The following is a 26,792-nucleotide window of genomic DNA, read 5'->3' on the forward strand; positions in this document are numbered from 1 at the left end:
CATAAGCATCTACAGCTAACTTTTGATACTAAAGTTTGATTTGTTAGTGTCTTGGGGAAGCTGATTTTCCAAGGCAGTGAATTGGCACAGACCTAGCACTAAATGTAATTAGACTACCTTATGTTAATCTGAATTCCTTTACAGTTTTCACCATATTTCTTTGGTCACTTTATGAGTGAATAAACTCATAGAACCAAGGCATATCTTAACATTATAATGCCCAAGAGTATATATAGCAGCAATGATGCAGATTATACTGTCATTTTATTAAAAATAAAAATTTTTAAGTATTTTTGTACTACAAAACTATAGGTTTGATTTTCTATTACTAACATAATGATTAATGTGCAGATTATTGTTTACAGGATCGCAATGAAAACGCTATGGCTGTCTTAGGTCTTTAGAAAACAACAGTTTCTCCCTCAGGAAACAGGAGACAAAATATGTTATTCTGTACCAAGCTGTTTAATCATTTAAGATATAGAAAACTATGTTCTGCAGATGATCCAATGATTACAGATTCCTACTATAATGAATCCACTACAATGACATGAGGAGTTTTCATGAGGTAACCGTTAGCAACTATGTGTGGTGTTTTGTCATAGATCATTGCAAAGAAAATGGCAAAAACCCTTGACCAACCAGTATCAAGCCCTTAAAATCTCAAGAAGTTATAACATAGCTTTTTGAAATATTTATAACCATAAAACTATTTCATTATTGAAAGCTGAAAATTATAGAAAAAAATACCCATACCTTTAGCTAGCTAGAATCCTAATACTCTATATACACTATCGGTTTTCGATGACTTTCTTAAGTCCAATATTAATAGCTAACTTTAGGAAATACTTTTTAAATTTATTTTTAAAATTTAGAAGCTAAGTATGAGATATTATTAATATGTAGTACTTGTACCATAAAAGTTTTCTCTAGTTTGTGATAATATGGCCTTAGGTATTTGAATGTTTAACAAATACAGCATCTTGGAATGAAGCATGGAATGAGGAACACAATATTTGTTTAAATAATTGATTTCTCCTTTTCCTTAATAGTCAACATTAGTGAAAATGAGATAGTACTATTTCAACTAAAATGCTGGGTTTTGATTTTTATGTTTCTGAAACACTGATTTTTATGTTTCAGATTACTTTCTTTTCCTTATTTCCTTCTCTCCTTCCTTCCTTCCTTCCTTCCTTCCTTCCTTCCTTCCTTCCTTTCCTTCCTTCCCTCCCTCCCTCCCTCCTTCCTTCCTCTCTTCCCTCCTTCCTTCCCTCCCTCTTTCTTTCCTTTCCTTTCCTTTCCTTTCCTTTCCTTTCCTTTCCTTCCTTCTTTCCTTCCTTCTCTCTCTCTGTCATCTATTTATTTATTTTTGAAAGAGACAGAGAGAGTGTGAACAGGGGAGGGGCAGAGAGAGGGAGAGAGGGAGAAACCTAGGTAGGCGCAGAGCCTGACACAAGGCTCATACCCACAAAATGAGGAGGTCATGACCTGAGCTAAAATCAAGAGTCGACGCTTAACGGACTAAGCCACCCAGGCAGGCACCCCTATGTTCCAGATTTCTTAAAAATCAATTATTTTAGCTTATGCCTGTTGAGAGTCTATTTAGTACTAAATTAATAGGCTTGGACAGTGGTCCCAAGAGTTTTAGATTTCAGGAAAGTTTCAAAAACAAATCTGGGGGACTGATGTTGTATGTAAATCAACTACTACCTATTATTGACTTAGAGAAGAAAGACCATTTTAAGACTATAAATGTAAGAAAGACAATCTCAAAATGAAGATCTACCTATCCAAGACGAAACATGTTAACAACCTTCCATTTGTAACAGCTCCCCAGCCCTAACATCTCTCTCTGTGTGCCCCTCCCTGGACCTCCTCTCACTATTTTTTTAATTCCTCTCTCTCCCATTTTAGTGAAAACCAGTAAAAGCTTTATCATGCTCCAATGGATCAGCACTTAGCTATCTTCTGTATCTAACCTCAATGAGTAGAGTTCAACAGCCATGGCAAAGCCAGTTCCATTGTGTCTCGGAGTCTGAATTTATAGGAATTGATGGTATTACGGTATGGTATAGAACAAAGAACAGTGGATTAGGAATCAGGGGACTTGGGTTCTATTTCCAGGTCTGATACAAACAACCTTCTAAAGGCATTTTAATACCTTTTAGTCTCAGATTCTTCATTTCTAAAATGAAACAAATCTAGGTAAGATTTACTAAAGTTCTAACATTCTATAAACAAAAAAATGTATGATTAATACCCTTATTTCATAAAGCTTTTGAAATAATTATCCCCCCAAACTGAAGAATACTGGCAGTCTAAGGAGTTTATTTTTAAAAATTAAATATCAACTCTAAATGAATATCCAGTGTCAAACATTTAATAAATTCAACATATATCAATTAAAATCTATTCTCCCTAACCCCTCTCACCCAAATCCCCTTCCCTCTTAAATATCCCCTTCCCCCATTGTCAGGAAATAACTGGGAATTCAGGGATGTTACTGCTCAACCACAGCCAAGATACGTCATAAAAATTTATCAAGCTGTTGTGGAAATACACCAGGAATACAGTTATTTTTTCTTCATTTTGAAATACTTCTTTTCACAAAAATGGTACCCTGATAGCCTTGCTCTGAGACTTGAGTTTGTCTTGTATTTAAAGGTACACATGCTTTTTTATTTTCTTCTCAGCTCCTGACATGATCTTAAGCACTCAGTTTCCATAAAAACTACGTGTCATGAAAGACTTATGGTTTGATTTTAAATGGAATGTGCCATCCTTTTTGAAGTCCTACATCATTTTGTTTACTACTTAACCATAGAAACATTGTGAAGCCTCACCCAGCCTATTATCAGAGCCTGTTCACTATCAGAAAAACTCTTTGTAACTGGCTTCCGTCACACCTTGTATCTGATTAACACACTATAGGATAACATAGAGCTACATAGATCTGCTTTGTGTTCTAACACAGCTGATGGAAAACAGATTTTCCTTTCTCCTTTAATGTGACAGCCCCCTAATTGAGAATGTAATATGGTTTATTTAATACACTTCTTCATACTAAATTAAAGCAGATCTAGAGTAATTTAGTTGCTCATTAAGGTTAAGGTAATAGTCGCTAAACAGATGCCTTTTATATCGTAGAAAATACTTACCCCAATGATATATATAGGATAAGTAAATATAGATATATACATAATTAAACACATACATAACAGAACTGTTGACTTTTAGGCACATACTATCTACTTCTCAACAGTACTATCCCAAGTTTGTCCTTTAGTCTTGACTATGAATGACATTTTCTAACAGGACCTCAAATACAATGCTCTCTTTGACCTCTGTTTAAAGTGCTGGGGAGGCTCATCTGTGCAATATCATTTCAAATATCATGTTCAGTCAGGCCACAAAGTTAAAGATAGAACTAAATGAAATTTATTTAATTAAGAAATCATGATTTTTATCTTTTGTACTATGCTTGGGTTCTGTTGAATCCAGTATTGCCAATCAAAGGAAAACCACACACAATAAAGCAACAACATGCATAAAGCTAGCAAGGAATACATATACATTCATATACATACGATCACATTCATATCATACATATATATACTCTATATTCTAAGGAGCTAGAAGAACATCCTAAATTTATGCCTTTCAGGTTTATACAATATAAAAATGAACTCCAAAAGAGGGCTAACCAAACTTATCTCTCTAAACCCAATTTGATTATAAGAATTGAGAAATAAAAAATCTCACTTACAAATCCGAGCCAATGAAAACTGGTACCAAAACTATAAAAGAAGCAAGAACCAACTCCACCTGTTCTGGAAAGAACACCTCAGTAGTTTTCTGTCAACTACTCACTTAAAAATTCTCTGCTCTGTGCCCATACTCAACCAGTAAGTCAATTAAAACTGACTGCTGTCTACCCATTTTACCCAATCCCCACCCATTCCCTGCTTTTGAAAGCCAGCCCTGAAATAACCTGAGTTCTAACCTGGTTCTAATCTAATCCTATGAAGTCTAATCCTAATCTAATCCTATGAAAGTTTCTCCAACTGTCCCTTCCAAGATGTCATAAGACATCTTTTTAAACTGCTTTCCCTTGCTGGCAAGGTTAATAAACTTCTGTAGGACACAGGCTGGCCTGGCAATTTTTGTGGGGACCATACCAATTGATGTCTTAGAGTTTATATGTAAACCTACAATGGTTTATCTCATTTTAAAACACCAGTCTTATTAAATATAATTTTGACTATCCGGGAATAAAGACAGCACCTAATTTTTCAAGTTTAAAATACCAAAACTAGATATTAATTCCAGGTTACTAAAATATACACAATTTTCCCATGATCACAGACTTACTAAAAGAGAAAGGGCTGTCCTTCAAAATCTCAGTGACACAAACTTGTGTTAGTATCAGATCACAGGGGCCTGTGGCTGGTCAGAAAGACAACAGACATTAATCCTTTACCAGAGAACCTAGGGAAATCCCTTTTCCCATAAACACCTTGTAGATACAATGTACCATTAGTGCAGAACATCTTTTGCTAGGGCCATAGAGTAGTACCGCTCCTGGAAGGCAAGTTCACCTCTGGATGACAGTACCCTGTATTCTCTAGAGTCTAGGATGTAAACTTTTGTATTCTAGGGACTTTGTGTTGCTGAGTTTTATATTCCCAGTGCCTTAGTGTTTTGACACAGTACGTCCTTAATAAACATGTATTAAATGTTTTACAACGCAATAATGTCAGGGGAGGGATTTTTTTTTTTTTACCAACTGGGAAAGAATTCCTGAGGTCCTCAAATGCTTCACGCAAAGTTGAGGAAGTACTTAAGGATAAAAATCTAATTGGGGTTTTAGAAGCTCTCTATGTGTAGAGGGTTCTGTTCTTCCCTTCAGGATTCCCAAGGCTTGGAAGAGAAGAGACAACGATCAACTGCCATATATCCCCTTGGAAAACGAAGCTAGGCTCCTCTCCTCGTGTCCCTACTCACTGCAGCTACTCCAATCCCTGCCTCCCAAAGCTACACGTAAGGCCTAGTCAGACAGGTGACAACTTGCTCATGAGGCCATAGAGACCACATCACCAACCATATAACCCTCCAGGTACAAAGAGTACTACCACCCCACATCTGTTTTAAGTTGCCAATTGAGGGATTAGGCCCAAATTCATTAAACAAATCATCACTAATGTAACATTTCCATAATTTGGGGGACAAGTTCTTTACAGCAGAAGGCATATTTCCCCAAGCACCACAAGGTATCGAATTTTTCTTAACTATCCCACGTTGTTCTGAGTAAAAATGAAGTTTGTTTTCTTAAAGACAAATTGCCTTAAACTACAAATATTCTCATTCTTTTTCTTTGCTTTCTTTTTTGTTTTTTTTTTTTGATTTATTATTGTTCTAGAACACAGCCATGCTGAGAACACTAGGATATCAAAGCCTAGTGGTGAAAAGAATCTTAAGAGATCATCCACTCCCATTCTAGGCAGGTTTCTAACGATTTCAGAAAGTTGGTTATGTAGTTATTACTAATGCTTGCTGGATGGAGGCTTCACATTCTCCCTTGGCAGCTTATTTCTAGTGTTTCATCATCTTTGCTGTGTCTAATCAAAGTTTCTCCTGTTTTGAATTAAGCCAATTTCCTCTTGTTTTACTCTTGAAAAAGATTCAGGACAAGCAAATAGCACCCTGAGTCATGATCAGTAATAGAGTCTGAGCTCAAAGAACCAGACTGGCAGCTATGTCTCAAGTGAACCTGAGAAGCTGTCATTTTACTGATGCATTAAAAAAGCCCACTCCTCAAATTTCTCCCAAATAAGGAGGCCTAGACAGGTAGGAGTGTCACTCTGGTCTGAGGTTAGCCGATAAATTGAGTCCGAATTAAAATAAGTTACTGCAGATTCAGAACGTGGGTAATTTAACAGATAAGGCACTTCTACACTAGAAGAGGCAGATTCCTGATTACCACACTGTCCTAATCAAGGCCTTTTGGTTAATTACCCTATTTAGAATTGCTGTGACATGGAGCTTTAAAATGCCAAATTCAGCCATTTTGTAGAATAATCTTAAAATATAAATAATAATATTAATATATCTGGCCAAAATACATACTCCAAATAATTTTCCACAGTTAAAATCCAAACAGTGAACAGATTATTTTCCAATACCATTTAAAATATTTAAATGGACAGAAAATAACATAGATTATTAACTGTACCAAGGAAAGAAAATGTTGGTCCATGAATTTAATCAACATATAAACTTCTCGGGGCACCTGGGCAGCTCAGTCAGTTAGGTATCCAACTCCCGATTTTGGCTCAGGCCATGATCTCATGGCTTGTGAGTTTGACACCCGCATCGGGTTCTGTGCTGACAGCTGGAGCCTGTTTGGGATTCTCTGTCTCCCTCTCTCTCTGCTCCTCCCCCATGTGTATGTGCACGCACACGTACACGTGCTTTCTCTCAAAAATAAACACACAAAAAAATTAATTTCTCAACTAGGTCTGAGTTTTGGTCTAGTTTGAACAAAACAGAGAGTGACCATCATGTAGTAGATGCTTCATATATATTTTCTCTAACCCTAACAATAACTCACTAATCCTCAAAAGTGTCACTGTAAACTGAATCTTCAAAAAGTTATAAAATGTCTGAGATTATTCAGTAAGTGAAAGAACTAGAATTAGTTGTATTCTAGATGCAATACTCTATTAGACCAAGTTGTCACATCATAGAGGCCAAAGTTGAAGATCAGAACCCTTACCCAACTGAGAAGGGGAGAAAAAGTTCTGAGAAATGGTGCAGTTCCTTACTATCAAGCCAAAACTGAACCAGGGCCTGGACACTTATACGTGTATAGTAGCAGAAACGTAAGGAAACATTCTTCCAGCAGGATGCGGGGTGTTTCTAGCCCTTTTATCATCTATATTAGACTACTTCTTTTCTTCTAAGAAACTCAGCTGTGAATATGATGAAGTTGGGTAGCAGAGCAGGACTTTTAAATCATATAATTCACACACAAATATCTTTAAATATTCTGTTTAATAATTCTAAATATCTTTTTAGACTAAAGTTTCCCAATGTGTGAAATGAAACAGTCCAAAATTACTTGGCATCATATCAAGTTCTTACTTTGTTAAATCTCGTGTAGAGAGTCATAGAGTGATTAGGTGAACCTTCAGAATACTTATTCAAATTTTTGTTATACTAAGTCAAGTGATCAGACGGCATCTTAGGGAGCCATATATAGGTAGCTGATATATCAGCAGTTTCATTTCATTGATTGTTCTTCTTTAGAGGCCTTACCAACAAGGTTCTTTATGAATATAATAACCTAAAATAATTTTCTTTGTGATTTTACATTTTTAACTCTGACTAGGATTTATAAGTTCCTTTAAGGACAGTAAGGTCAACAAAGTAAAATGAAGATTGAAAATGTTCATTGGATTTAGAAAAATGAAGGCCAGGTGTCTTTAGTGAGCACCATATCAGTGCAACAAAGGAGGCAGAAGCTAGAATTCATATAGGTTGAAAGGTGGATGAGGGGAACTGAAGAAATGAAGGAAGTAATATGTAGACAGTTTTTTCAAAACATTGGTTCTAGAGAGAAAGAGAGAGCTAGGACAGCCATCTAGGATAGAAAAGAAAGGTAGACACAGGGTGGGGAAAATTCCCATTTAAGATGAGAGACTTTACACGGAATTCTATTCCTGAAATCATTATTATGCTATATATTAACTAACTTGAATTTAATTAAAAAAAAAAGATGAGAGATTTCAGCCCAGAGTTTAGAAATTATTGGGAATAAATATTTTTATATTCATATTTTATACTAATTTTTTTAATAATGAGACTGAGCTGGCATTTTGGAACTATCACAAATTTACTTTCTATACCAAACATATCCAAACATTACTGCCTTCCATCTACTTTTCTCAAATAAGACAATTTTAAAAGTATGCTAAAGGCATTCTCTAACAAACTGACATCTCTTTCCCTTCTTCATTGCTTAAGGTAAGATAATCACAAATAGAACTTGAGGAAGTTTTTTCTTACACTACCTACTTTATACACAACACTAAATTTAGTGATCTACTAGAAAATAGTATATGAGCCATGAAATTATTCCCTAGGAAAATAAATATTCTCTATTCATAAACCCTGTCACCAGGGGTCTACATGTATGAAACATCTTACTGGAATAAGGATTTAATATGCAAAGTTTCCTTATTTTAATTTAGAGATCAAAGCTAAAAATGTCAACATACTCATTTAGTTTTAAGCCAGTAATGATATACTCAGTCCAATCCGAAAAATAGATGACATCAAATAAAATGAATTTTGAAATAAAATCCAGGAAATTGGCAAGGAAGTACCTGATAGTGACTGTCTGATTTCATAATGAAATCACTAGCATAAATGCCAACTTAGAGGACTTCTACTAAAGTTGTTAACTGATTCTTTAAAATGTTATTCTAAGGCGGGCCAGGGTGGCTCAGTCGGTTAAGCGTGCGACTATTGATTTTGGCTCAGGCCATGATCTCAAGGTTCATGAGACAGCCCTGCATTGGTCTCTGTGCTGACAGCCTGGAGCCTGCTTGAACCTGCTTGGGATTCTCTTCCCCACCCATCCCTGCTCCCTGCTTCCTGCTTCCATGTTCTCTCTCTCTCTCTCTCTCTCTCTCTCTCTCAAAACAAACAAACAAACAAACAAACATTAAAAATGTTATTCTGATCATTTAAAAAGCTTAAGTTAAACTTTGAAAACTACTGAATATTCAGGGTATATTCAAGAAACTTCTTATCGAGTGAGCCAAAATAGAAGGTATAAATCCAGTTCAAAGAAGGAAGCACTTTGTGTATGCCACAGGTGAAAAACATTTAAAGTAATCTAGTGTATGGCACATCCCAGGTGCAAGGCCCAAGTCCAGGCAGAAGACTAGGTGGTCAGCAGGAGCATGATTTCTGAAAAAAGTCTGTACAGAGAGCAAGTTTCTAATCCAGGACTCAGATCACCCTTCTGATTATAGTCCTTCAGTTATACATCCTTTCAAAACTTCTAAGGTCATGAATAACACAATTTTTGTATGTTTCATCATTCCAAAGCAACTGACAAAACAAGTGTATGCATATGAAAAAAATCAAAGCACTGAAAAAATAATTGATATAACATTTGTCTTATTAAAAAAGTTTAATGGTCAAACTGCAAAACTGACTATTAAATTCTGGTAGAAATTCTCATCAAACCCCTGCTCCAATGTAATAACTTCCCTGAAAAACAAATGATTCTGAGAGACATGTAGACCTCTTCAAGGAGCCTATACTTAAAAGGCTGAAAGCCTTTAATCATTTTTTAATGACTAAAATATGAATTTAATATCACTGTATTTTCAGAGACTCCTCAAAATACAAATTTGCATTTATATTAAATGCCAAATTCTAAAAAGATGTACAGAGTTTTCTTTTCTACCAAATAAAGACTATTATTACACTTTGCATAAGAAGAAGAATTACTTACCGCTATAATATCTAAAGTATTATCACAGACCTTTCGGATTTCATTATTTTTATCATGCATCAGATCTATAAGATACGCTGGAGCCTCTGAATAAAAGTGGTTAAAGATGCAAATTGTGTTTGAGATTGAGCCTATTCAAGGATATTAGAAAAATCTCACATTTCTCTAAATTCAAATTGCCCCGGGAAATCTAACTTCAAGTTGTAAAATTGAGTCATCAATAAAAGCTGACCATAAACATTTAACATTTCATTTCATTTCATTAATAGAAATAAGAAAGAAAAAAAAACACTAAATAAAAAAGGGCAAGGAAAACAGAACTAGTAAGTCTCAGAAAGTACAAGGCCATCTTTTTGAAAATAACTGAAATTATTTTCAAGGCCATCTTTTTGAAAATATCTTCATGAAAATAACTGAAGAGGGAGCTCCAGAGCCACACAGCTATCTATTAAGCTTTCCTGAGAGAGCTGGCCCACCTAAAAGTTCCAGAAAATTAATTTCACATAAAAATAGCAACAGAAAAGAATCACAGTCAAATTTTGTAGATGATTATGAGAAAAATATAACATTTTCATATAAAAGATGAAAGCTGTAACCCAATACTTCAAAAAGAAATAAAAGAATGTAAAAAAATAGAATATACATATAGGAACAATATATATCAAAGTTAGAGAACTCAAAGAAATAAAATAATTCAGGAAAGAACCAAAAATAAAGGTAAAAATAATTCCAGATATATAAGAACTAAATTTATAGTAACACATGAGTAAATAAAAACAGATAAAACTCCGAGAGGAATGGAAGCTAAAAAGGAAGAAAACTTGTAAAATTTAAAAACAAATAAAAAGAGAAAATATTAGAAAATGACTAATTATTTAAGATAGGCAAAGAAGATCCAACATAATAGAAATTCCAAAGAAGACAATAAAAGCTTTTAATAAAAGAGAACAAATACTAAAAACTAAAATTCAAGAAAATTTTCCTGAAATTAGGGGAAAAAAAAAGACAAAACTATATACTGAAAGATCACATATGATACTTAGAGAAATCAAGCAAGGATGATGAATACCAACTCAAATTCTAATAAAGCTATTTGGCTTTAAAAATACAGAAATGCTCCTCTGGTCTTATTGGCCAAAATATCAAGTCATTTATAAGGGAAAAAAAAGTAAATTGTCATCAGACACTGACAGCTATCAATAATTAGCAGACTACAGACGGCACACTGTCATCAATTCAGGCAAGAAGACAGCGGAAAAATACCTTCGAATTGTGGAGAAAAATAATTGGCAATCTAAAACTCCATATTCTGCTAAATGATTATTAAAGAGAACATGCTAGCTATTTTCAGATATATTTTATTATTCATAGATACTCATTTAGCAGTATAAGAGAACATAATTATGAAAGGAAACTCAGAGAGATAGAGAAATGGAATTCAAGAAAAAAAATAGCAAACAGGGAATAGGTCAACATATTCTAAGTCTTGAAAATAAGTACTAGTTTTTAAAAGGCAATAGTTAAAATAATAATTCAGTTTCAAATGTTAGAAAAATGTTACAAAAATGAGGTGAATGATTACACTATCACATACCATGGAAGATGTAAGTGGGGACGTTAGACTTACAAGTAGAAGAATACAGTCCTTTAAAACTGGAGAGAATACATGTTGAAATTGGGTTTAACTCCTACAAATAAGTAGGGGGAAACAGAGGAAAAACAGAAAACTCAAATTAACAGAGAAACCCCAATGAATCCAAAAAAGGCAGTGAAGAAAAACTTCTTGATCTCCAATATTTACAGCCGATCTTTGTTAAAATTGTATTTGAAACAGAAGCCGGACGTTTCCTCCAAGAAACTCTAGCACACATGTACACAAGCAAATGACATTCTTTGCAGCACTGATTACAATGCCGAAAAAAATTCTATCAAGTTTCACAGCAATTGCAAAGACAGAGGTTAACCCTAATCTTCTACTCATTGGTGCTACTTACTATTTTTCTTGAGGGGAAAAGGGGATACATTTAAAATGTAGAAAAAAATACAGAATAATATATTCTCAGAGAGAATCTAAAAGGACCAAGTCAAATTTGACTTATTTTCCCATGCTGCCATTGTTGGGATTGTATGAAAATTATTACAATAGCATTGGTTCTCAATTTCAGATTCTCAATTTCTATGCATTGTGCAGAGAGCTATTTTTAATATCCCAAACATTTTAATATAAATCATATGTTGACCTAATATAAGTCTATACCAGCCTTCTTAAACATCAAGTTTCTTTCATTCTGTTTAAAATTATATCAAATAATGTTGATCATTAATCTAAATTTAAAAACGGGAAAAGGAAATAATTATATAATAAATCTTCACTTAAAAATTTAAGTATAGCCAAAATCACGATAAAGTACTTAAAATTATAGTGAAATATTTTAATAGTTCCTAATTATGTGACAAAAGACAACAAGACATATTTAGATATCATTGACATCAACAAAAATCCCGGCTTTTGGACACCAAAACACTGGGCAAAAGCACTCAAGCAATCTTTACAATCTCAAGGCATGGATGAAAGCATTGGATCTAAGTAGTATTCCTTGATGCTTTTGTAAAAATTTTAAATCAGCAGATCTTTTCTGTCCCATTCCTTCCATTTTCAACATGTTATATTCGTCAGAATAACTATTTAAAAAGTACTCACTTCAGATTCAATGGCTTCACAGAAACTGAACTTGGGAGAAAATAAAGTTACACTGACAAGAAAAATCAAATGGAAGTGGTCTTAATACTGTGAACTTTGACAATAAGGTACTGAGAGTACATTTTAAATAGATAGACTAGGGTAGAGACACTTACTCACTATGCACTAGCATTTGGTAGGGACCATAAATACTTAATTCCTTAGTCTTCAAAAAAAACCCTACGGTGTGACATGTAAACAAAGGTCTCCTTCAAAGAAGTTACCTTAGGAAAGCTATGCTTTCACTTTCATATTTTCTAACATGTGTTTCTTATAGTGTCTTCTGTAGTTATAGAAATATTCTATTATAAAATATCATTTCAGATTCGCTCAACCCAGAAAAGCATATTAAGGTTTCCAAGAAGACCCTGTAGCAAGAAAACCTGTTTAATTCAGTGTTTTCCAAATTCATTTATCACAGAACCTTTTTTCATGAAGCAACTATTAATACAAAAAAAAAAAAAAAATCCCTGGAACACCACTGGGGAGAAGGAATTTACTCTAATGTTAATACTGCTCAAAAGAGTGTATCTAGAATTTATTTTCCTGAGTCAGTTTATAAGCCACATTTAAAAAATATTACTTATGATGAAGGAAGCTCTCTCTAGTTAAGGCAAAACAGTGTTTGCATTATTGATAGCCCATATTGAAATCAACATTTCTGAGTTTAGACTTGTTACTCAGACTTGACTCTCAGAGACTCCAGTAATTAATCTCAAAAACAAGGCAATTTTCTCCAAAGATGATACCTAAAGCATGTGTCATTGACTTTGAATGTAAGATCAGAGGACTTTAAAATAATGTTTTGAGCGATGGCCCATCATCATGCAAAAGAAAAAAAAAGTCTTCCAATGTATTAATTTTAAAATTAATTAATTTTAGACACGTGTTCACTGACCTAAGTACTACCCACATGCTAGGTGCTATGTTAAATTTTGAGTATAGATAAAGATGAGGAAAACAAAAGCTTGTCCTCGAGCTTGAAGAGCTCAAAACCTTTGGTAAAGACAGGCATATAAATATACAATTTAAAGTTCTTTACTGGAGGTGAAAATAAATTACTCCTACTGGGAAGGAGGGAGGCTTAACTGGATTAGAAAGGCTTAACTTTAAAGATGGCTTATAAATCTACCTTTAATGAGCTGGAGATTATTAGGTAAAGAAAGAGAGAAATGCATTTGAGGTTGATAAGGCACACGAAGAGGCAAGAAGATGGGTCCTATCTGATAAATGATGAAAAATTTGGGTGTGCTAAGAGAAAATTGTGCACTGTAGAGTTAAAGGGGGAACTCTAGAAAAACAGATTAAGGTTATCTTAATTTTAGATTTTTCACATGGGTAAATAAGTATTTTACTAGAGAAGTTCAAAAATAGTTTTTTTTGGGGGGGGGTACACAAACATGCAGATGACCACAATAACACACACACACACACACACACACACACACACACACACACTCTCTCTCTCACACACATGCACACACACACACAGATGCAGCTTAGATATCACTTCTGCTGCCAGCATTACATGACATCCCCAGACTCGGTTCTATATATATCCTTGGATATACATATTCTTTCCTGTGCCCAATGCATATACCTTTATGACATTGCTACACTGGGTTATAATTTAATATTTCTTATTTACTTGTCTGTCTCTCCAATTAGACTATAAACTCTTTGAGTACAGGGACTGACTTTTTTATAAATCTAGCACTTAAAACACTGTCTGTTAATGATTAGAACTTGGCAGATGTCTGCATTATGAATGTCCAATTATGTGTCATAAAAGAGGTAGCAGACAAAATGCTCAGCTACGAGACTGATGGATGGTACTTTTATTATCCACTGTGAACACAGAAGGAGGATACAGGGGAGGATGTTGGCATTATCAAGTACCCTTTTCAATGCAATAATGATAAACTCTCACTTATTGAGTATCTCTGTGTGTTGGAAATAATTACAGGCACTTTAAATCCATCAGTACTTATAACAATCGTACAAGGCAGGAGTACAATGATGTTCCCATCATTTTTATCAGATTATGGTCATTTTATAGATGCAAGATTTTATACTCAAGGGAGGTTAAATAACATATCCAAGGTCCTGCAGCTTGTAAGTGGCAAAGGTAACTTAGAATTCGGGTTCTTTGATTGTAATACATGTAACAGCTCTTTCAACAGGTGGAAGACATCCAGATGGCAGTTAGAAACAAATGCCTGGGACTCAAGAAAGAGAATTTGAAGATACTAAATACTTAGCATATAGTTGGTAGCTGAAGCCATGGGAATAGATTTGTAGAGTGAACACGGTAAGATTGAAAGAGTACTAAGAATAGTACCAGGAACATCTGATAGTTAAATTATGTTAACACAGAAGAAAGTTCTGGTATGTTTGTTAAGTTCTTAGGAATCACAGCCCAATAAGTTAATAAAATCGCTTGTGCTATTCTACCTGTACGCTGACTTGGGGTCAAGAGCTTCCATGAAAAATAGCTTGCCCTCTGAAATTATTTTGGGGCTTGGTATTTCCCACATCATTTGAACATCTGCTAGGAAAAAATATGTAAAGATGCGTCTTTTCTGAATATGTGAAATGTCATTATCTGTTGTAAACATTAAAAGGATACGTGTTTCCTTGATTATGACATCTCTTGTGGCTTGGTGAAAAACCATCTGGTAGAAGACATAAATTATCTGACACACAAATTCATCATCTTCTTGTTGGGCTGAAAGGAAGCAGAAAACGTCAAATAAGAGAATTCTATAGTTCTACACAAAAGTGAAATACATCGATTGGAATAGTGGAGAATGAGAAAACTAAAAGGGACAGGAGACAAGTAAAGGGTAATCAATTTGAGTTATTTATAATATATGGGTGGCATATATCATTTATATCTTTATTTAGATATTTTTCTAAATTCCATGATGATGATCAGGAAATTTTATAACACAATTTCAGAAGTTTTAGTAAATTTGGTTATAGTTAAACTACATAGGTAAATTACTTTGAAATACAAAGATAAAACTAAGATTTTGTAAAAAAAGAAATTATATCTGCTCTGAGTTTACATCAGACTACTTGAGATGGTCTCAAAAGATCAGGCTGGACTTAGGAAGCACTGAAGGACAAGACTGGTGTAAGAACACAGTACCAGTGTTTCTCTGTAATTAATTCTCACCAGATTTTGCCTCCAGGTATAAATACCTTGATTAAATTAACTTCTATGGCCCTAATGTGAAATGGCGACACTTACCAACACTTGTTTTTTGTCCGTTGTAAGAATTTTTTAAATAATTTTAATTTATGAAATAAATCTGGTTCTATATTTTGTCTGTATAATGTTGACTCCTCGTGAGAAAAACAGTTCTTAAAAAAAAAATCACACCTTCTAAATTCTAAGGTTTTGGTAGAAAAACTTATAAAATTTTTTTCTAATGTTTATTTATTTTTGAGGGAGAAAGGGAGACAGAGTGTGAGCGGGGAAGGGGCAGAGAGAGAGAGGGAGACACAGAACTTGAAGCAGGCTCTGGGCTCCGAGCTGTCAGCACAGAGCCCGACGCAGGGCTCGAACTCACAAACTGTGAGATCATGACCTGAGGCTAAGTCGGATGCTTAACCGACTGAGCCACCCAGGCACCCCAAGAGGTATTATTCTTGAATAATGTTAACAACATTAAATTTTGCTTATTGTCATGAAATAAGTTATTTTAGTTTTAATGTAACTGATTATATAAATAGTAAAAGGAATGTTGCATATCATAAGCTAATAAATGTTTAATATTATATAAAGAATAGTTTAATAGGTTAGCTGATATCCACTGATTAATATATAATGGCAAAAGCAAATACTTATAGAAATCTAATTTTTAGGTACTGGTTATGAAATTTCATTTATTAATAGTTTTGTATCAACTCCTGGCATTTGTTCAATGATACCTGTTAGACACAGATTTACAGGTCAACAGAGCATTAGCTATTTGTGTAGAATAAAGTGCGGGACCCTTAAAGTCCAATCTGTTCCAAAGGATTTCCCTCACTAACTTGCCAATGCGCCACTCTCCCAGACTACTTGGGCTAAAATTCTACCAATTACTCTCTCGGTATACAGTATCCCCTTACTTGACCACAAGGGTTTTAATAGAATTATGTCAGGTGTACAACAGTGATTCAACAATTCTACGTATCACTCAATACTCACCATGGTAAGTTAGTCACCACCTGACATCATAAATTATTATAGTATTATTGACTATATTCCTGGAAATCCATGTATTTCTTAAAAAGAGAAGCATATAGCCTCTGTTCATGATAACCTCATGGCAGAGAACATTAAGACACAGTAAGACACTGTGAGCTGGCTCTGTCAGCTTGCCTTGTACATGTTTCAGCTCCCTCAATCACAATCAAGGGGGAACAGCAATTCAAGAAAACCAGTCATTCTGTTCCAGATTTCTCCAGCTCATCACAAAATCTTCATTCTCACTCTGCCAACTACATTGTCTTCATTTACACCTCCCAACCACCTAGTCTCTCTTTTAATTGTTTCTCATTTGGAAAACTCCTGGCTGGGAGAAGGGTGGACCAAAGTAAATATATATACATATATATATATATACATATATATATATGTATATGTATATATATGTATATATATATATGTATATACATATATATACATATACATATATATATATATACACACACACACACACAACATGTAGGAACACTTCAAAATATGGAGGTATTATCTCTAGATGACCTATTAAATGCATTATGTTAAAGAATTTATAAGTCAAACTTAAAAATTCAAAAGAGAGAAATGGGCAAAAGACTTAAATAGGTATTTAACTTTATTAGTCATAACTAACTGGCCAATAAACACAAACAGGTACTCAATTATTAGTCATTAGGGAAATGCAAATTAAAACCACCACTCTGAAGGCTACAATTAAACAGACTGATATTGCCCAGACATGGAGGTGATGTAGAACAACTGGAACTTTTGCACATTGCTGGTGGGACTGAAAACTGACTCAACTACTTTGAAAAACAGATTGGCATTATTTACTCAAGCTAAACTTATGTAGACTCTATGACCTAACAATTCTACTCCTAGTCATATGTCCAAAAGGAATGAATACATATATTCATCAAATGAAAAGTTTAAGCATGTTCATAGAAGCAATGTTTATAATAGCCCTTCTCCTATAAAAAAAAAAAACAACCCCAAAAGCCACCCTATTGTTTGCCAATAGTAGAAGGGATAAACAGTCGTATATTTGCAGAGCAATGAGAAGAAACACACTTCTTAACACAACATAGATGAATCTCACTTTATAACGTATGACCAAAAAACCCTGGATTCTACTTATATAAAGCTCAGCACCAGGCAAAAGAAATCTACATGTGACAAAAGAAAGGATAGACACCAGTTTGGAGAGGGTGATGATGACTGGGAAATGGCAGAAGAGGGACTTCTAGGGTGATGGTGATATTTTATTTCCTCATGTGAGTGGAAGTAACATGGGTGTGCTCATTTTGAAAATTCATTGAGCTATATTTTTGTATTTTTCTTGTTATACTTCAAAAAAATCTATGAAAAATAATACAAAATGCAGATTTATTATACCTGGCAGGAAAGCCTGAGATTAGAATGTTATTTTAGGCTTCCCATACCTTCCAAAATCCCTACCTTAAAGCCCTAACCTAAATGTGACTCTAATTTGGAGACAGGCCTATAAGGAAGTAATTAAGGTTAAATGAGGTCATAAGGGTGGAGTCCTGATCCCACAGGATTAGTATCCCTTAAGAAGAGATACCAGAGCACTGCGTGTGTCCTCGCTCTTGCTAGCTCACACTCTCTGCCCTGTGAGGATGTGATGACACACCAAGAAGGCGGCCTTCTGGAAGTCAGGAAGAAAGGGCTCACCAGGAACCAAATTGGCTGATACTTGGATCCTGGACTTCCCAGCCTCCAGAACTATGAGAAAATAAATGTATTTGTTTAGGCAATCCAGTCTATGGTATTTTATTATGGAAGCCTGAGTAGACTAACACAAAGTCCTAGAGAACTTGACGCTAATAGAATAATATTAGGTTCAGATAGATTTTGTATGCAGTGTGGAAAACAATGAACCCTGGCTCCTTAAAAGCAATATGAAGTTAAGGGAAAAATTCCATCTAGGCCTCATTGCCCAATTCTGTAACCATAGCCACTGTGGCTAATTGAATTAAAAATTAAATACAAAATTCAAGTTCTCAGTCCCAATAGCCACATCTCAAGTACTCAACAGCCACATGTGTTGGACAGTGCAAGTAGAGAACATTTTCTTCACCACGGAACGTTTAGAGGACAACATTGGACCTAGAAGGGAATAGGATGCTTCCAAATGAACCTTCCTGATTAGAAATCAAGACATTAAAAAAAGATAGGAGATCCAATTCAATCAACACAAAGCTCAACAGAAGGACAGAATATTAGTATTTCATGATTGCAGATCTTTTATATTTAAAAATGTAAATAGCCTGTTCATATATTAACAAAAGTAAATTGAAACAAATTATAATTTACCATTTAGCAATTCAATGAGTGCGGGGATTATCCCAGATTTGGCTAGCAATGCAGCACAAGAGTCATCCATAGATACAGTTCCAATCATTATAACCACTTCTAAAACAAGGTCATCTTCTGCAGCACCTAATAAAGTCAAACCACAGAAAGTTTTCATTGAAATGTCCTGATCCAAATCCATTTATACTGCCAAAACTTCAATGCACAGAGAATATACTGTAAGCTATTAAATCAGTTCTTATGAATCCTTAACATGCTTGTAACTTTGTCCTTTCTTCCTATTTCTATGCTCAATGAAGAAGATAGTTCATAATAGTAAGGGAGGGCAGCACTGAAGGATAACACCTCTTTGAAAATGTAAATGAATGACAATGTAAATACAGAAAACCGAAGAGTCATTTGAATGGCTCAAAGAACTTGGTGTGTTCACAGGTATGCATGCATGCAAAGAGGATATGGTATTTGGTAATTTTTAAAAGGCAGGATAAAAAAATAAGCAGGGTAGGGAAAGGAAACCAATATTAAGATAACACGTTTTTAGGAAAAAGAGTACATACATCTAACAGGAGACCTAGTGATCACCTTTCTGAGAGGAAGAAACTAGAACTAGAGCTGAAAGCTGAGGTGTGGGAAGAAAACACATTACCTAGTATAATGGTCACAAAATACTGCTCTAGCAGTTGCTCTCAGCCGCAACAGAAAGAAATAGAAATAACTTAATGATTACGCAAAATGGAAATACTTAGCACAGACCTGGTTTTAGTTTATCCTTGAGGTATGGGACCAACTTGTACTCCTTAAGAACCAATTCCCAGTCTAAGTCTGGAATGGTCAAATTTGCAAGAGTTCCCAGACATTCAATCACAAACTCCTCTTCCTCATCATTAGAGATCTGGGCTGCAAGGTCCCCAACATAATCCTAAATAAAACAGAATTTTAATACAAATTTAAAATATGATTTCTGCAGAAGAACCAATCTAATAATGTAATCCACAGGAAGAAAAAGTAAGTATCAAATGTGATTCTCTTGTTTTAATAATCTTGAGCCAAATTGCTATAGGAATCATCGGTTTAAAGTTTATTATATATTTTTTTAGTTACCTCTATACCCAAAGTGGGGCTCAAACTCACAACCCTGAGATCAAGAGTTGCATACTCTTCCAACTGAGCCAGCCAGGTGCCTCAGGAGTCATTTGCTTAAAAGGCAAGACAAGTAGAGTGAGGACAGAAGTGTTAGGGGTTGGGATCATAAAGCGAAAACAACTCTAAAATTGAGCATGGGATTTCTGGAAGCTAAACTTACAAGAAAGTTTATAACAAAAGAACCAATTTGAGTCATGAGTTAATACTGATAAGAGCTCAGTAAGAGTTTTATTTCCAAATGTAGGACTTTAAAGCTTCAATTCTCAGGCTGTTTTAATAGAAAGAAAGAAACTATACTCACAATAAATAAATTTTTAGTTGGTCCATCATGCTGGGAAATGTTCCTAATCATTTTCATCAGCAATGGATCCTTAAACTTCAGAGCCCTCTTCATGAGCATCTTTAGCCCATTTCCTGCAAAAAATCAGAAAACTCCTCCAATAGAATTAAGGTTCATTTAAGTTTAATAAAATTTGTTTAGTTTACAGTTCTCAAAAAAAACCCCAATTTACATACAGTAAAATGCCTGAATCTTAAGTGTACAATAGATTAATTTTGATTAAATGTGTGCCCCTGGGTAATTCATACCCATATCAAGATACAGACATTTCCATTCATTCCAGAAAGTGTCCCTTCTCAATTTTCATCCCCAAATGTAATCACTTTACTTCTCCTTTTCCTCTTCCTCATCTCATTTTCCTTCTTTCTTCTTTTTAAAAAAAAAAAATTTTTTTTTTAATGTTTTTATTTATTTTTGAGACAGAGAGAGATAGAGTATTAAAAAAATTTTTTTTTAATGTTTTTATTTATTTTTGAGACAGAGAGAGATAGAGTGGGGCAGAGAGAGGGAGACATAGAATCTGAAGCAGGCTCCAGGCTCTGAGCTGTCAGCACAGAGCTTGACGCGGGGCTCAAACTCACGGACTGTGAGATCATGACCTGAGCCAAGTCGGACACTTAACCGACTGAGCCACCCAGGCGCCCCTTCTCTTTCTTCTTTTTAAACATAGATTAATTTTACCTGCTGTAGAATTTCATATAAATGGTATCACACAGTATGTGCTCTTCTGTGTATGGAATATGCACCACAAATTTTAAAAATGTAAATGCTTTTTGACCCAGAAAATGTATCCTAAGAACATAAAAATCGAAATACGAAGTTTCAGAGAAAGGAAAACTACTGCAACATGGTTTGTTTCAGAAAAGAAGTGGCAACAAACTAAATATCCAAAATAGCTGATTAAATTATAGAAAATCCTTTAATGGATTATTTTGCCACTATTGGCAATTATTTTATATAAAATATCTAATCACATGGAATGAGATTCAAGATATAACTTAAAAAAATGTCACCATATATAGATACAAAAACCAAATTTTATCTTAAAAATCTGCAGAAGCATTGTACCAAAATTTTACCTATGATTATCTCTGGATAGTGGAAGAAAAGATTTTAATTTTCTCCTATTTGCTCATTTGTCCCTTAAAAAAACAAAAAACAGAAAACAAATATGTATACTTTCCAAATAAGAAAAAAACTATTGAGCAGATTCTGAAATATCATAATGCATGACAAGCTATTTTACGAAGGTATTATAGAAACAAATATCTGATACATTTTTATTGTTATTATCTTACACTGTAACAGATTATTTTGTAAATAAAAAGTTTTGTTTCCTCTAGAAATGTTTTTAAAAATGAAATTTAATTAAGGGTAACTAAACCCTGGTTTATAAAATATTACTAAAGGTAAGTATTTCTACTCATGATATAAGAGTATTTGTTCTGAATCTATCTGATCTTTAAAGATTAAAGCTATAATTTTTAAAACTACTTAAAAATAGGATTTACACAGCTACTATAATTCTTAATTCCTCGTTTCTTTTCCAGAATTTGCCGGTTGCCATATGATTAAAGGTTATCTATGAAGCTCAAAGGCACTAACCTTCACAGATAAGCTGTACGTTCCTTTTGTTAGCAGCAAGATTAATGCAGAAAGAAATGAGTTCCAAGTCAATTCGTTCATCTGAACATTCAAACAGCATCTTCATTAACTAGCAAAAAGCACATGGAATATTTTATTCAAAAAACCACACAAAAAAGCATCAAAAACACCAGATGTATTTTATTACAATGTATTATCTTAGATTCTGTGATGGGAATAATATAATACATTTCAACATATAAGTGGTAAGCTCTCACTATGGACTACTGAATGAATAAATGGTTGATTAACTACTAGATGTTCGCTATTAAATGTAAACTACTGAGTAAAATGGAAAATACAGGAGGAATATTAGATACAGCCTTTGCATTTAAGGAATTTAAAATATTATGTAGAAGTAGAGCATTCTGAGCAAAAAAAAAAAAAATAGCTTGTGCAAAGGATACAAGGTAAGAAAGAAGAAAAGAAGGCAAGCATGGTTGGGAGTGAGTGAAATAGTGTTCAGATATAAGAAGGTAAAAGCCAAATCATGCAGGGTCTTGAAGTACATGTTAAAGATTTGGGGCTTCATTGTAAAGATAATGGGAAGCCATTAAAGGCTTCTAAGTAAGTAAAATGGCAGGATAAGATCTGTGTTTCAAAAAGGTCTGGCCAGTGTGGAAAATAGACTGAAACAGAGTGAGAAAATGTAGGAAAACCACCTAGGAGCCTAGAGGAAAAGTCCAGGTAAGACGATGACTCTTGGACTACATGGGGCCACGGGGATGGAGATAAAAGGATGGATTAAAGCTGTATTTAGGAACGAGAATCAAAATGGGATTTAATAACTGACTAGATGTTGGGGTTAAGGGAGAGGAAGGGTCAAAGATGACTCCCAGGTTTCTGCACTGAGCACCAACATGGACAGTGGTGTCCACATTTACCAAACAGGAGAAACTAGAGTAGAAAGACTTTAAAGGGAAGACAGTCATTTTGGTTTTAGATGTGTTGAGTTTAATAAGCTGCCTATGTGATAGTGTGGTACAGATATTCAGTAGAAGTTATAAATGCAACCCTGAGTTTATAAGAGATGTTTGCACCGGAGATTTAGGAATTGTTACATATGGTTGATTACTGAAGCTCCGGGCTGGATCCAATCATATGGGCATGGGTATAAAATGAGAAAAGAACTCTACTTAATGATAAAAGAAAGAGAAGGTGGGTCTGAAAGGCAACAGACAGAAAAGCAGAAATCTAGGAAAAGGTAGGCTACCTATGCCATCTATCTGTAATCCAGATTTGTCATGATGAAAGATGGTTGCTATAATAAAGGAGAAATGAACTTTATGCTATAGTTTTTAGAAGCTAGTCTTCTATGACTGGTAAATCAGCAGATTAACTGAGTGTATACTATGTAAAGACATTTTTCTCTAAGTCAAATGGCTAAGACATAGGAAAGTCAGTCCTAAAATTTGCTACCTAAGAATTTCTTATGTTTTGCCTCAGGGCACTACAATACCTTTTTAGATCAACATGCCTTTGTGAATCCAACACAGCACTGTATATACAGGAAGTGAATAATAGCTATTTGTTGACTCGTTAGACCCTCTTCTGTTAAATCTTGTTTTAATTATTCTCTTTGTAAATTTCAGATAACTTAAGTTTCAAAAAGGATGTATGGTCAACATACAAAAATCAATTGTATTCCTATGTGCTAGCAGTGAACAACTGGAAACCAAAATTAACACAGATCCACTTACAACTGCTCCAAAAAATTATACCTAAGTACAATTCTAACAAAACTATACTTATATATATGCTGAGAACTACAAAACACTGTAACAGGTGAGTAGTTAGCAATATATCATGCCTTTTTCCAGAGGGCAGCTCTTTAACCACAAATGTTGCTACTAATGGAATCTTTAGATAAGGAATCATTAACATTTAATAATATTATAGAACAAAAAAATTCTATGGCAAAACTAAAATAATCTTAATCTACTGGATATACATTTAATAGATTTTGCTACCTATCTATATGCTAATTGCCAATTAAAAGTACAAATCAATAAAAATGTATGTGATAATCCTCGAATTAGTATGTTTTTCATACTCTAATTAAAAATTTACTATAGATTTCTTCCAAATTTTTACTGATGTAACAAACTTCTTTATAATAACAAAAATCTGTTACAAAAGCAAATTATCTGTTGCTATTTACTTGAAATTGACCTTGTAGTATGAAAATTGCCCTTGCAAATGGGGTTAGAGGTGATCTATTAGAAGCTGAGGGGTGTTGTTTGCTTTTGGTAATTTCTATGTTAAATCCTGTGGTGAAGTAATCACGGGCTAGATTTTTAAAAAATAATGCACAGTTTGAAATCTTACCCAACTACCCCCCCCCCAAAATCAAGAGAAATTAGGACTAAATGTGAATGAAATGTATCATGATATAGAATTAGTTTTTCATAATAGGAAAGAGAAACACTTCAATTTTAATTAAAGCATTCACATTTTAAAATAATAGTTTCCTTCAAACTCCATGGGCAACATTATGTCTCTAATTTGATTGCTACCCCTGGCACTTCAAAAGTAAGTGTAATTGCTGACAACTAGGAAATATTAAAACTAGATTTGTTCTGTTTTAACTATGTCCATTGTCATCTTTTACTAATTTAACAGGAAAGCACTAAAAGGGCTTCAGCCTGTGCCATGAAGAGGCAACAGTGCTCAATCAGACAGGTCCCATATTGCGTATCAGATACCAAAGACTCAAGACTGAAATCACTGTGTCTAGACTCTCTGGCACCTGACTTCACTTATTTACCAGTGACCAGAGGCCAACCCCCACAGCTCTCTGAATTCACATACACCTCTACTACCCCCATCCCCCCACCCAAACATCTTTGAATGATTATGGCAGAACTTTGCATGCCTCAGGAATCTCTTCTGACTGGCTACTCCCTAACTGTGCTGTTTGAAGTGATGCTCTGGTTTCTGAACTTCAGCAGATAATGGCAGGCAGGAGCAAAGGGGGCTGTCAGAAAGGACGTTTACCAGCATTCAGCTAAAAAGAAGCATGTAGATCAAAGAGCGGCCAAATAGGACAACTGTGGTAGAAAACATGTGGATCGCTATGAAGATTCTTACACACTGTTCCAGGGTAAAATATTAAATAACGCCATGACATCATTACCTAAACATGCACTTTGATTGGCCATTCTAATACCAATAAATACTTTTATAAGCATCTGGATGGCATTTACACCTATTTAAACAAAACATGCATCTTAGAGGTCTAAATAACAATGAACTGTTAATGTGTACTTTTAACTATTATTAGAATACAACTATTAACTCCTGGTTATCCCCAAGAATGCTTACCTGAAACAATTCACCCACTGAGACCATTAAGATCATCTATTAGCCAGACTAGCCCTGGACCCCAAATTTTGCAGAATGGTGACATAATAGGGAAAAAAATTACAATATATTGGGTAATTAGAGGCACTAAAGTACAAAAGAAGAAAAGCAATATAATACTGGGAGAGATTATGAGGCATATTGAACATATAAGCACCTACTCTGAGTATTAAATAATTTACAAAAAGTCTAATTACAGGTTTATCTTATAAAATGCATATAAGGCAGTATTTAAAATGGACAGTGAATGGATCCAAAATAATGTGAATGATTTGATATTTTACTAAGAGTACCGTATTTTTGTATAGTCTTTTATGGTTTATAAAGCTCCTTTACATAAATATCTAATGTAATTAAAGAACAAGACCATATTCCACCTTTTTTTTGTCATTAAAATGAATATGGGTGACTAATGAACCACTGCTTTCCTTCTTTCAAAGTTATTTTAGGCTTTTCATTTATAATGCTTGACATTCTTCTTTTTTTTTTTTTTAAGAGAGAGCAGGGGAGAGGGGCAGAGGGGGAAAGGGAGAAGGAGGGAGGGAGAGAGAGAGAAAGAGTGAGAGAAAGAGAGAGAGAGACACACACACACACACACACACACACAGAGAAAGAGAGAGAGAGAGAGACACACACACACACACACACACACACACACACACACACACACAGAGAGAATGAATCTCAAGCAGGCTCCACGCTCAGCACAGGGCCCGACACAGGGCTCGATCCCATGACCCTGGAATCATAACCTGAGCCAGAATCAAGAGTCAGATGCTCAACTGACTGGGCCACCCAGGTGCTCCTTGACAGTCTTTACTAAACAAATATTAATGTGCATGATTTCAAAGTTAACCAAGTATTACATTAATTCTAAGATCCAAACATTAGATATAGCTTTATTTAATAAGTACAATCAGCTGCTGTCACAAAGTTTTTTTCTTTTGTTTTGTTTTGTTTTGTTTTAAGGATTTTATTTTTAAGTAATCTCCACATCCACCATGGGGCTCAAACTCACAACCCAGAGATCAAGAATCACACACCCTACCCATTGAGCCAGCCAGGCGCCCCAGCCAGTAGTTTAAAGCTTTGCTATATTTAAAAACATTACTCTGAGCAGCCTCTACCTCTGAAAGGAGTATCTTTTTAACTTAGGAAGGAAGCTTGGAAATTGCAATTTAATCCCAGACTTGCTTTCCACAATTGTGTTATTCAATAATGCATGTCACACTGGGTGGGAATCAAGCCATGTCAACTTTTCCATAACTATTTCAAAATTGAGCCTTATAAGTATAAGTCATAGGCTGGATAGCATGTTAGGACCAAATATATGTGAGAGTGCCATTTGGTTTCTCAAAATATGGCTTCATACTAAAAAGCTTCAGGATGTTTATGATGTAATTTGGTAACATCACCTCACCGTTCCTATAAGGGTTGAATTTTATTAAAAAAATAAAAA

The 26,792-nt window shown here is 34.6% G+C and overlaps 1 protein-coding gene across 4 annotated transcripts in view; it reads right to left on the reverse strand.

Moving 5' to 3' along the window:
* KIFAP3 (kinesin associated protein 3) overlaps window positions 1–26,792 on the reverse strand; it is a 353,458-nt gene that overhangs the window by 40,748 nt on the left and 285,918 nt on the right. For all 4 annotated transcript variants that reach the window (XM_049633903.1, XM_049633900.1, XM_049633902.1 and 1 more), the window contains 6 exons: window positions 21,932–22,040; window positions 20,288–20,400; window positions 19,597–19,762; window positions 18,844–18,969; window positions 14,899–14,997; window positions 9,530–9,615 (listed from right to left, as the gene is read on the reverse strand). In XM_049633903.1, the coding sequence (XP_049489860.1) occupies window positions 9,530–9,615; window positions 14,899–14,997; window positions 18,844–18,969; window positions 19,597–19,762; window positions 20,288–20,400; window positions 21,932–22,040 (699 nt within the window). The remainder of the gene's footprint in view (window positions 1–9,529; window positions 9,616–14,898; window positions 14,998–18,843; window positions 18,970–19,596; window positions 19,763–20,287; window positions 20,401–21,931; window positions 22,041–26,792) is intronic.

The sequence above is a fragment of the Panthera uncia genome, chromosome F1 (assembly GCF_023721935.1).
Source record: "Panthera uncia isolate 11264 chromosome F1, Puncia_PCG_1.0, whole genome shotgun sequence".
In the NCBI taxonomy this organism is placed as follows: domain Eukaryota; kingdom Metazoa; phylum Chordata; class Mammalia; order Carnivora; family Felidae; genus Panthera; species Panthera uncia.